Here is a 13,221-nt window from a genome sequence, read left to right as displayed (position 1 = left end):
CTGAGTTATAGTTGATAAGGGTTGATTAATATTATAATTTTTCCGTAGTTTTGGGTAGGTCATGGAGACATGATGGCAGGGCGGCTATTGATCTGAATAGGTTAGTAGTTTTGAGATTTATTCAGAAGTAGCTTTTGATGTAAATAGGGTTGAAGGTGTGAAGGAGCAGTAATCGGTTTGGAAGTATTGCTTTAATTTTAGTCTACCTTGCAATAGTAAAATGTACTGCAAAACCACAGTTTTATTAATGAATGAATAAATGAAACCGTTTTATAATAGAGTTATGAATGAATGAAAAGGGAATGCGTGTTTGCTTGTGAGTGGTTTAGTAAAGAGACCTATAAAACACTATCTCACAATAGGGAGAACCTTTGTATGACTTTGGGCATGCTGCAGGAGGGAGGGTTTCAGATTCTTGGACCATTGGGATCAGTTTTGGGGCAGGTGGTATCTGTTCAAAAGGGATGAATTGAGCCTCTACCAGATTGATACCAAAGTTCTTGCAGTGGTTTGCTGGTGAGATTAGGAATGATTTGAAATAAATGGGGAGAATTGAGAGAGGTACTAAAATAAAGTAGAAAAAAGGAATAAAGTGAATTAAAAATGAGTGTATCCATCAAGTATTAACAGTCAGCCTTGTTTCTCTATTTGTCAGGAGAATGCAACTCGTGAAATTGAGCAACTGAAGAAGCAACAAAGGGAGAAGGAAATGGAGGCGAAGCGGCACTCGGTAGCTACTTGTTCCTCTATTGAAATCGAACTTGGTCAAGATGACCTGGCGATATCACTTGCTAGAAATCTACAGAGTCACAGTATGAAGCGATCGGAGCGCAGGTCTTTTAAACCTGACTCTCTCTCTAAAGAACATTGCACAGAGAAAACATACCCTTCTGGAGGAATAATTGAGATAGAACAAGACTGTGACATAAATGATTTAAGTAGTGACTTCAGAGAAAAGGAACAGGCAAATCTCCTGCGAAAGGTGTCAGAAAAGGTTCTGAAGCAACAGCTGGGTCACTGTATTATGCAAGTAGGATATCCTATTCTAAAAGGGGCAAATATTCTCAACCAGGAAGCTGAGACTAACAAAGAAATGGTAAAACCTGCACAAGAACTTGGAGAATCTGAACAAAGTCTTCCATTTATCAAAGAATGTCCAAAGTTGAAACATACAGTTGAATGCAGAACTCCAAACAAAAGCCAAAAGTCTTCTGAAAATTTTCCATTGAAAAAGTCACATCCTAGTCATTGCTCAAAATGGAATCGAGAAGAGCAGAGGGAGGAGCAAAATGCAGCAACAAAGAGGAAACAATTTCACCTATCTTCTTCAACTTCTAAAAAGACGTTTGGTGGTGTAAAGACCAGAGTTGATCAGAAGGATCAATTTGCCAAGAAACCTACGGCAGAGTTAAGCAAAGTTGAAAGCGGGAACTTGATTACAAACAGAAAAAACAAAACAAGTACCAATTCCACAAATATCCAGCCAAGTCAATGTCTGAAAGGCCAGAGAACAGCATCGTCTTTACATAAAGGACATACATCTGAGAAACCTATCTCTTCCTTGCCAACTTCAATATGTAAGAATTTGCTAAGTCCAGGACAAAGGAAATCTATCACATCAGGTATTAAACAAGTAACTAAAGTAAAAGAGATAAAACAGACTCCCACAGTACCTGAGCAGGCAACAAAGGTTGGGAGAAAATCCATCCAAAATCATAAAGTGAAGTGCAGCTTTTCTCAATCAACATTTACCATAACATCTACAGTCACTAGCCCCAAGAGTTTAAGCAAATCAGACAGTGGGACATCAGGCTCCAGGATTCCTTATGCCAAACAATCTCTGCAATTAAAGAAACTAAACCCCGGTACAGACACTATGGTGAAGCATCAAACTGATTCACTAATAAGCAAAGGGATGGGCCAACGCTCCAGGTCTCTAAAACTGAACAGGCAACCAGTGTGGCGATGATATTAGCAGGCAGCATATATGGTAATAATACGCTGCAGTGTTGAGACCCAACCTTATGCAGTTTCTTCTGATCAGTCCAAATATTTGGAGTAACTTGCTCCACCAAAATATTTTGACTGGACATAAAGGATATTTGTGATGTGTGTCTGAGATTTTGTGCAATGTTGCTTGTTACTAGATATTATGAAGAAAAGAAATAAAATAAAACTGAGTCATTAAAATGATTTGTTATTTAAAAGAACACAAAAAAAGGAAAGGCCTTTTTTAGAAACTGTGAACAAGTCTTTTGTACAGTTCCTTTTGCTTTGTACAAAATCAGGATTGAGTAAATATTTTTCTAATCTTAGAATAACAGATTAAATGTGTTTAAATGGTTCAGCCATACGGGAAATGTTGTTTGGGTTGAGCATGTGGAAGTGAGTCTGACAGGCACTTCCTGTTTTCATTTGAAATTTTGACTCTCAGGATCAAGTCTTGGTCTAACACCTTTATAAGCTTATAAATCTGAAATTAAGCACAACAATACTTGTTGGATCATCAAGTCTCACGGATTAAATTTGAGGCAACTTTAAGCACAAACTGCTCTCTAATCAACAACATTTCTTGAGAGTAGCAATTTTTAATGTTGGATTATGACAGAGATGAATGCACAGCTGCTTCAAAAAACATCGAAGTGGAATTCAAAATGGTGTTCATCCACCAAGTTTTAGCACTGAATTCACACCAGTCCACACAACAGTAACCTGTATAATCAACACATTGCTGCTACCTCTCTTTGATTACATGTTGCAGTTATAAGCTGCTATCTAGTTGTGATCGAGTTGTAGAAGAAAAACAGAAAATACAGGAAGTATGCTGCAGCTCATGCAGCATTTGTGGAGAGAAAAATAAAATTATATTTCAGGTCTGTGGCAGTTCATCAGAAAGTCAGAGCTTGAGCAGTTCTGATGGGAATTATTTATGTTGCTGTACGCAGCAATATATCAATGCAACAATTTAGTCATTTTAGTAAAAACGTAATAATCAAAGAAGTTCATATACTTTTACACAAGAACAACTTTGTAAAATTTTCTTTATTCCAAGAATTCACTAAATTAACATTATTTGCTGGAATATTTGGAGGAGCAGAGAAATTAAGACATTATGGCACATATTATGTGCTATGGAATTTTTCAAGTAGAAAATATAAAAATCCTGCTGTACAGAAAATAAGATGATACTATATGTGTGAGCTGATTGAAAAGAGTCTTCATTTTTGCTGGGATTGGAGAAAGGTTCCTTGGAAGACGGGAAAGCTCTTCGGAAGAAGGGCACTGAAGTGACAGTGTGATTTAAATGGTATCCATGAAATGCTAACTCTTGTGTGCATAACCAAACTTATGACATGGAAATTCAAACATCTCTAAAACCTAGAGTTTTTCAGATACTTTTGATCTTCAAGTATGCACTTTAAAAGAATTTCAGAAAAAAATCTGCATTAAGAATTAATATCTTATTACTCAAATTTAAAAATCAGTTTTTATGAATAACCTATTAATGAGTCCTAGCATTTGCTTTTATGTTTAATGAGTGTTCTATAGCTATACCTGATACCACTCAGAATGATAGCAGAGAGGATCATTTGGGCAGATGTTTTTGAAGGAAAGTGGACACATGAGGAGAAGGGGTGAAGTTTTTGGAAGAAATTATTGCTATGATTCTTATAAGGAACCATAATCCAGTCTAATTGCATTTAGCAAATCACCCCCAAATGAAGAAATTACCACCAGGATTACTTTTTGTAATTTAATCTTTAACATGAATCAGAACCAAGACAAATTATTTGATCCAATGGGCAAATGATAGTTTAAATCAAAATATAAATTTAACTTCAAATAGTTGATTGAACAAAGATACGTCTGACACAACCATAAGCATTCCCTTTCGTATGTTCAGCATTATGTTCTATCCAGTTTCATAATATGCTTTATTTGTGCAGGGTAGGTCAGGAGTCCTATCTGAAAATAGCTTTCACGCCTCAATTTCACAGAACATTCATCAACAGCAGAAGACCCTTCTACAAATCCCTTCTTCCCCTGGATCTTTGATTGTCCTGATGGTGTGGGCCTTTCGCGTTCCTTTTCACCAATCAACTAATAATATGTAGGTTTGACCATTTAGACTATTGAACATAGGACATTACAGTGCTGTACAAGCCCTTCATTTATGGTAAAATATCTAGCTCTTTAGCTCTCCAAACTGTAGCCTTCAGGTTTTAGATATTTGTAATCTTCTACCTTCTTTTTGTCTTGAAGCCAAAAGGAAAATCAACTTCTTTCCTGTTGATACTACCTCTAAATCAAAAATCACGAGGTGACATGGACCAATATTTGTTATTGTCGAAGGAAATTAAATTGATACATTTACAATTGGTGCACACTCTTATAAGTCCTTTTTTTTTAAAAAAAAAAGTAATGAGAGATTCCACAGATACTTTTTTTCTAAGAATACCTTTTCTGGAAATTTTCTGGATCAAAGGTCATTATAGATATTTAGTCAATGCTTTATTGATGTTTATAAATTTAATCCATTATTTGTCATGAAACACTGTGAACATTTCTGAACTAAGTCATTTGCAGTAATCTGCTGTTTATTTTACTTGTGCAAGAATTAACATCCTCCTAACCCTTGCCCTATTGCAGATGACACAACCAAATGTCCTTTAGCAAAGGAATAAATAGGGTGAACAACTGTCATAGATTTTATTGAGACCGTCTTGTATTTGGAGGAATTGACCTGTATCCCAACTCAGCAGTCACCCCTACAGGCCTACGGCAATGCACCGTGTCCTGAGTCTTAGAGGTCAGACAGCATGCCAAAGTGTCTCCTAAACGTTTCTGCAGGAGTTGGTCACCCTAAAAGCAAACAGTATCATCTATTACTGTAATCAGGAATGCTATGTCTATCCTCATTTACTTCTCAACAATCTTTGACATGATTAACACACCATTATCCTCTAATGCCTCCTTTTACTGTCGGGATCCAGTGGGGATGCCCTTAATTGGTTCCATTTTTATCTATCTGATCTAAGCCAGAGCATCTGACTTTTCTTCGTATTCCTACAATGTTAATTCAGAGTCCCAAAGATTGATCTTTAGCCACTTAATTTCCAATGTTACATATTGGCCCTTGACAACTTAATCTTTAGACAATGATGAGTTCAACATGTATGCAGATGATAGTCAGCTGCAACAACACATCACTTTTCATGATCCTATCACTGCCTGCATGTTGTCAGACTGCTTCTCTACCAGAGGTGAGCTATTTTTTGCTCCAGCCTAACAAACCGAAGACTGCCCTGTTGCAAATTCACTATTTTTTTGCCATTGGTTACATCTAATTCATATTGCTTACAACTTTTGAATTGTATGCAATCCTGAGGTGAACTTTGAAACCCATACCCAATCTATGCACATACCCAATCTATGCAAAGCTATTCCCCAATCCAATCTCCATTATAATACTCACCTACATTCCACCTTGGCCAATATGTAGATGTATTAAAAAAACTGAAATAAACAAAACTTGTTGGAAAAACTCAGCTGCTCTGGCAGCATCTGTGGAGAGAAAGTGAATTTAATGTTTCAGGTCCAGTCACCCTTCTTCAGATCTGATGGTAGCTGGGAAAATATTGTTTTTTATGCAGAAGTCGGAGAGGGAACAAGTAAATAATAAGTGGAGATAGAGCCCAAGGTGAGAGAAAAATAAAAATAAAACTGTTGGACAGACAAAGGAATGGGTAAAGGTCAGTTTGAAAGAATGAATAACTGTTAGTGGGAACTATTTATAGCTGACAATGGGTTCTGTGTGGTAGCAGCCTATGTGATGACAAAGCCTGGCGTGTGAGGCTTGAGGTAAGGACATGGGAGGAGGTACTCAGGCCCAAAAAATATTTAACTCAATATTGAACCCTGAAGGCTGCAGTGCCCTCAAGCAGACAATTAGGTGCTATTCTTCTAGCTTGAGCTGAGCTTTGCTGGAGCACTGTAGCAAGCCTGAGGCAGAGATGTTGACCAGAGAACACTGTGAGGTGTTGAAGTGGCAGGCAACTGGAAGTTCAGGGTCATTCTGAACTTAGAATACATAGGTATTCTACAAAGAGTTCACCCAGTCTGCATTTCATTTCTCCAATGTAGAGCAGACCATATTATGAGCAATGAGTAAAGTTGACTAGATTGAGTGAAGTGCAGGAAAAATGCTGCTTCACCTGGAAGGTGTGTTTGTGGCCTTGGATTGTGAGGAGAGAGGAAGTAGTTAGCAGGTGTTACACCTTCTGCGATTGCAGGGGAAGGTACCATAGGGTGTGGGGATATATTGGGAATGATGGAAGCTAGACCAGGGTGTCTGGGAGGGAATGGCTCCTGTGGAAGACTGACCCGGGCAGGGGAGGGGAGAGAAGAGGAATATCTCGCTGCAGGTGGAGGAAATGCCAACTAATGATCCTTTGGATGTGGACGGTGGTGGGATGGCAGGATGGGGTGACTCTATCGTTGTTGTGAGAGGGAGGAGAGAGGGTAAGGGCTGAAGTGTGGGAGGTGGATTAGTCCAGCTGAGGGCCCTATCAACCATGGCGCTGGGGAATCCTTGGTTGAGGAAGAAGGTGGACATTTTGGAAGCCCCCTTGTCAAAGTTGCCATCATCAGATCAGATGCGACAGAGACAGAGAACTGAGGGAATAGAATAGAGCCTTTATAGGAAGCAGGGTGTGAGGATGTATAGTCAAGGTAACTGCAGAAGTCGCTGCAATTAATGGTCAGTCTTTCCCCAGAAATTGAAACAGAGATGTCAAGGAAGGAGAGGGAGTAGTTAGAGGTGGACCAGGTGAAGGTGAGAGCAGGATGGAAATTGAAAGCAAAATAGATAAATTTTTCCAATTCTGGACGAGAGAGGGAAGCTGATGATGTCACTGATATACTGGGAAAAGAGTTGTGGTTGGGGGCCCGAGGAGGACTGGAACAAGGAATGATCCATGTACCCCATAAAGAGATAGACATAGTTGGGACCTGTACAGGTACCCTTGGCCACACGTTTGATCTGAAGAAATGTATTCAGCATCACAAATGTATTTATTTCTTTGTCACCCATTGACATGACTATTTCAAGGGTTTTCCTGATCAGCCTGGTACTCTCCACTTTAATGTAGCCCAATCTCTGCTGTTTATGTCCTTGTTCCAAAACCACAAGTTCATGTTTAAATCCTTTCACAATTTAATCAAAAGCAAAATAAACTGTCAATGCTGGAAATCTGAAATAAAATAGAAAGCACTGGAAATATTCAGCAGAGAGAGAAACAGTTCAATAACTATAACTCATATATTTGAACCAAAACAAAATATAACTCATATATTTGAATCAAAACCGTGGGCTGGATCTTATATTTTGGCAAAGAGTCACAGAGTTTCATGGACTGTTTCTCTCTACAAGGTTCAGTCAGATTTCTTGGTTGTCCCAAACTAATTAGCTACCTACCTTGCTCTTATAGTGATGATACCAGCCCATTATTACTTGCCATAACCAGGGAGAACTCAGCACTGCTTGGATATCCCAGAACACTCCATCAGTCCTGGTAGTGTCTCCTGGATCTGCCCTGTATGATGACTGACATTTGACCTAGACAGTGATCATAGAATCCCTACAGTCCAGAAACAGATCATTCAGCCCATCAAGACTGCACCAACCCTCTGAAGAACATCCCACCCAGCCTCACTCCCGCCAACCTTATTTCCTGGATACTTGCATCTCCCACCACTAATCCATCTAACCTATACCTCCCTAGGCACAATGGGCAATTTTTGGACTGTGGGAGGAAACCAGAGCACCCAAAAGAAACCCATGCAGTCACAAGGAGAATGTGCAAACTCCACACAGACAGACACATGGTGGAATTGAACCTGGGTCACTAGCACTGTACTGCAGTAATGCTAACCAACTGAGCCACAGTGCCATCAACTCTAGAGAAGGGAAAATTGGTGCCTCACTTTGTGGAGAGTAACTTTGACATCCTGACACCTGGGTGACATAGAAGAGGGACATCTTCCAGGATCAGCAGTGGAGGCCTTGACACCAGACCTTGCCAGCCTGTGCTGAGATTGCTACCAGCTGAGTGCAATCTGAGTCATCTGGAGGCAATTCAGGACAGCCAGGCTTTCAATTGCCTAAAATCTGAAATTCCCTTTCTAAACTTTTTAATTTCTTTAGGTCTCTTTCCTCCTTTTAAAACCAATATTAAGATTTGATTAGATTCCCTACAGTTTGGAAACAGGCCCTTCTGCCTAACCAGTCCACACCAACCCTCCAAAGAGTAACCCACCCAGACCCATTTCCCCTCTGACTAATGCACCTAACACTATGGGCAATTTAGCATGGCCAATTCACCTGAGTTACACACCTTTGGACTTTGCGAGGAAACCGGAGCACCCGGAGGAAACCCACGCAGACACGGGGAGAATGTGCAAACTCCACATAGACAGTCGCCCGAGGCTTGAATTAAACCTGGGACCCTGGTGCTGTGAGGCAGCAGTGCTAACCACTGAGCCACCGTGCCGCCCTATTTCCAAAGCTTTTGGTCAACCTTCTTATTTTTCCTATTTTAGTCTATTGTTTATTACACTTTTCCAAAGAACCTGGAGCCATTTTTCTATGTCAAGTACACTAAACAAATGCAAATTATTACTGCTATCTGTTTTGAAAATTCTCTTTTCCCCTCCTCTGAAAGCAGCGACTCTTGCTACCCACAGCTCCACTTGCAATGAACACAGGTTAGTACTCTTTCTTTCAGTACTCTAAACTGTTATTCAAGCAACACCTCAACTTGGGTTTCCAGCAAAATACCACATAATCGTGGAGGATTATTTGCATGCTGATAAGGTATGAAATGAAAGTTAATTATGCCGGATCCTTTCCCACACAAGTCTTCACTGTCATTTTGAGTTGTAAGAGATCACATATTTTTATTTTTTTGTGATAATAAAGTGGAAAAGGTAATTGGATGCCATTATATAGCTAAAGTACAAGGAGAGTTTCATTACTTGGAAAAATCAAATGCTGCAGATTTTTAGCTGTGCAAGGTCATGTTGTTTTTCAAAGCAGTGAGAATGGCTCCAAAATTCTGTCTGATGACAGACCTCTGATTGGTTGAGTACAGTTTTCTGCAAAGCTCGAAGTGCAAGGGCAGCAGAATTATTCAGCACTTACAAACTGAACACATCTTTCCTCCCTCTTGGTAAAACCAAAAAAGTTTAAAGGAAAGAATTTTTACAAAAATAGCCTAAGTCCACCAGATCAACTACTGAACTGTAGAAGAAACAGCTTTTTACAGCAAACAAAATGCCATCAGTGCTAAAAATCAAGAGGAACTGTGTGAGCTAGCCTAGTATGAGGTGGTTATGGCCTAGTGTCAATAGACTATCAATTCAGAAATTCAGGTAATGTTTGGAAGGCTCAGCATAATAGATAGGGGAGTTACCCTAATAGGTTTATGGAAATTAATAAAAACTAGCCTGGCAGAGTTAACTAATATATTAGAGATGGAATTGCATGGTATTTGAAATATTTGTGCCTAGCAGAAAGACAAGATATGCAGGGTGGTGACTCACTTGAGTCAGAAAGGATTTAAATACAGTTAAAAATAGTCTGAATATGATAAAGACCTTAAAAGGCTTGAACTTGAAGAAAAAAAGAGAGCGAGCAAGCAGCTGAGAGAGGAAAACGTATGAGAAACTTTTTAAAAATTTATTCATGGGATGCAGGCATTGCTGTCTGGGCCAACAGGCTATCCCTAATTGTTCAGGGGCAGTTGAGAGTCAAACACATTGCTGAGGGTCTGGAGTCAGAGGTATGCCAGACCAGGTAAGCATGGCAGTTTCCTTCCCTAAAGGACATAAGTGAACCAGATGGGTTTTTCCTCACAATTGACAATGGATTTGTGGTCATCATTAGACTTAGACAACTGACTCGAAGGCAGAAGGTGGTGGTGGAGAGTTGCTTTTCAGACAAGGATCGGTGCTGGGTCCACTGCTTTTCATCATTTATATAAATGATTTGGATGTGAACATAGCAGGTATGGTCAGTTAGTTTTCAGATGACACCAAAAGTGGACAGTGAAGAAGGTTACCTCAGACTACAAGAGGATCTTGATCAATGGGCCAATGGGCGGATGGATTGTAATTTAGATAAATGTGTTGTGCTACATTTTGGAAAGGCAAACTAGGGTAGGACTTAAACACTTAATGGTAAGTGTTGCTAAACAAAGAGACCTTGGAGTGCAGGTTCACAGTTCCTTGAAAATGGAGTCGCAGGTAGATAGGATAGTGAAAGCAACATTTGGTCAGCGCACTGAGTATAGAATTTGGGAGGTCATGTTGCAGCTGTACAGGATTTTGGTTAGGCCACTTTTGGAATACAGCAATTCTGGTCTCTCTACTATAGGAAGGACGGTGTGAAACTTGAAAGAGTTCAGAAAAAATTTATGAGGATTTTGCCAAGGTTGGAAGGTTTGAGCTACAGGGAGAGGCTGAATAGACTGGGGCTATTTTCCTTGCACCGTCGGACACTGTGGGATGGCCTTATAGAGGTTTATAAAATCATGAGGGGCATGGATAGGATAAATAGGGAAGATCTTTTCCCCAGGATGGGAGAATCTAAAACGAGAGGACATAGGTTTAACGTGAGAGGGGAAAGATTTAAAACGGACCGAAGGGGCAACTTTATCACACAAAGAGTGGTGTGTTTTTGGAATGAGTAGCCAGAGGAAGTGGCGGAGGCTGGTACAACATTTAAAAGGCATCTGGATGGTTATATGAATAGGAAGGATTTAGTGGAATATGGGCCAAGTGCTGGCAAATGAGACTATATTAATTTAGGGTATCTGGTCAGCATAGATGAGTTGGACTGAAGGGTCTGTTTCCATGCTGTACATGTCTACGACTCTAATTCCAGATTTTCTTTTTGATATTGAACTCAAATTCTACCATCTGTTGTGGCAGTATTTGAACCTGGGTTGCTAGAACATAACCTGGATCTCGAGATTAACAGTCCTGCTATAATACCACTTGGGTATTGCTAGATTCAGGAGAGAGAAAGGGTTAGGGAAAGAGGTGAAAATTATAGAATACTGATTTATTATTATACCATTTAAAAAAGATGTTGGGGTAAGGCAATGATCTAGTGGTCTGCTCCACCCTCCACTCCGACCTATCACATTTACTCGCACCTCCATCTACCTATCGTACTCTCAGCTACTTGTCCCCAGCCCCATCCCCCTCTCATTTATGTCTCCAACCACTTGGCTCAGAGGCCTCATTCCTCAGCTCACAAGCCTCTTGCCCGAAATGTCGAATTTTCTGCTCCTCGAATGCTGCCTGACCTGCTGTGCTTTTCCAGCACCCCACTCTTGACTATGATCTCCAGCATCTGCAGTCCTCACTCTCTCCTAGTGGTAACATTCTGCCTGGGTTCAAATCCCACCATGGTTGAATTCCGTAAAACAAAAATCTGGGGTTAAGAATCTGCTGATGGCGATGAAATTATTGCCGATTGTCAGAAAAACACATCTAGCTCAGTTATGTCCTTCAGAGAAGAAAATCTGCAATCCTCACCTGTTCTGGCTTAATTGCGACTGCAGAACACCATAGCAATGTGTTTGACTCTCAACTGCTGACTGAAATGGCCTAGCAAGCCATTCAGTTGTATCAAACCCTATGAAGTCTCAACTAAGAAATGAAACTAAAGGAACCAGCTGGCACTGACATGCACACCAGAAAAGACATTGGAGAAACAGCCCTGTCGATCCTGACAAGTTTAGATTAGATTAGATTAGATTAGATTACTTACAGTGTGGAAACAGGCCCTTCGGCCCAACAAGTCCACACCGACCCGCCGAAGGGCAACCCACCCATACCCCTACATTTATCCCTTTAACCTAACACTACGGGCAATTTAGCATGGCCAATTCACCTGACCCGCACATCTTTGTGACTGTGGGAGGAAACCGGAGCACCCGGAGGAAACCCACGCAGACACGGGGAGAATGTGCAAACTCCACACAGTCAGTCGCCTGTGTCGGGAATTGAACCCGGGTCTCTGGCGCTGTGAGGCAGCAGTGCTGACCACTGTGCCACCGTGCTCCTTACTAATATCTGGGGACGAATGCCAAAATTGGGAGAGCTGTCTCACAGACTAGTCAAACAACAGCCTGATATAGTCGTACTCATGGAATCATACTTTTTAGACAATGTTTCAGATACCATCACTATCCCTGGACAGATCCATTCCCACCAGCAAGACAGACCCAGCAGAGGTGGTGGTTTAATGGTATACAGTCGGGAGGTTGTTGCCCTGGGAGACCTCAAAGTTGATCCTGAACCCATGAAGCCTCATGGATTCAGGTTAAACATGGGCAAGGAAAGCTCCTGCTGGTTACCATGTACTATACTCCCCTGCTGATTAATCAGTATTCCTCCATGTTGAACAACACTTGGAGGAAGTACTGAGGTGGCAAGGCCTCAAAATGTATTCTGACTGGGGGATTTAGGTGTCCATTGCAATGGAGGGTGCAGGAGGAAATGCCAGGAGCAGCACCAGGCTTACCTAAAAATGAGGTGTCAACCTGGTGAAGCTACAAAACAGGGCTACTTGAGTGACAAACAGCATAAGCAGGAAGTGAGAGACAGAGTTAAGCAATCTCACAACAAATGGATTAGACCTAAGCCCTGCAGTCCTGCTACATCCAGTCGGAAGTAGTAGTGGATAATTAAACAATTCACTGAGGAGGAGAAGGCTCCACAAATATCTCCATCATCAATGATGGAAGAGCCTAACACATCAGTGCAAGAGATAAAGTTGAAGCATTTGCAGCAATCTTCAGCCAGAAGTGCCAAGTGGTTGATCCATCTTGGCCTCCACCAGTGGTCCCTAGCATCACAGAAACTAGTCTTCTGCAAACTCGATTCACTCCACATGATACCAAAAAATGTTTGGAGGGACTGGATACTGCAACGTCTATGGCCCATGATAATTCACCCCCTGATTCCCCAAAGCCTGTCCATCATCTAAAAGGCACAAGTCAGGAGTGTGATATCTAATAACACTCAAAAAATGTGACACTATCCAGGACAAAGCAAATGGATTGGCAATAAATGGACAGTGCAGGAGAGAGAGAGAACCTGCACAGTTACTGCCTTTGCTGTTTGAATTCGTGTATCGCTGGACATTGG

General features: G+C 40.8%; 1 protein-coding gene across 3 annotated transcripts in view; it reads left to right on the top strand.

Annotated features, from left to right (window-relative positions):
* fhdc2 (FH2 domain containing 2) overlaps window positions 1-2,244 on the top strand; it is an 89,422-nt gene extending 87,178 nt beyond the window's left edge. For all 3 annotated transcript variants that reach the window (XM_087991778.1, XM_043705302.2, XM_087991777.1), the window contains one exon: window positions 656-2,244. In XM_087991778.1, the coding sequence (XP_087847904.1) occupies window positions 656-1,969 (1,314 nt within the window). In that variant the 3' untranslated portion in view covers window positions 1,970-2,244. The remainder of the gene's footprint in view (window positions 1-655) is intronic.
* Window positions 2,245-13,221: the final 10,977 nt, after the last annotated feature.

Source organism: Chiloscyllium plagiosum, unplaced genomic scaffold (genome assembly GCF_037043375.1).
Source record: "Chiloscyllium plagiosum isolate Xiang-an unplaced genomic scaffold, Cpla_swu_hap1 HiC_scaffold_11, whole genome shotgun sequence".
Classification (NCBI taxonomy): domain Eukaryota; kingdom Metazoa; phylum Chordata; class Chondrichthyes; order Orectolobiformes; family Hemiscylliidae; genus Chiloscyllium; species Chiloscyllium plagiosum.
Note: the sequence above shows the minus strand (reverse complement) of the source record. Positions and strands in the feature narration are given on the sequence as shown.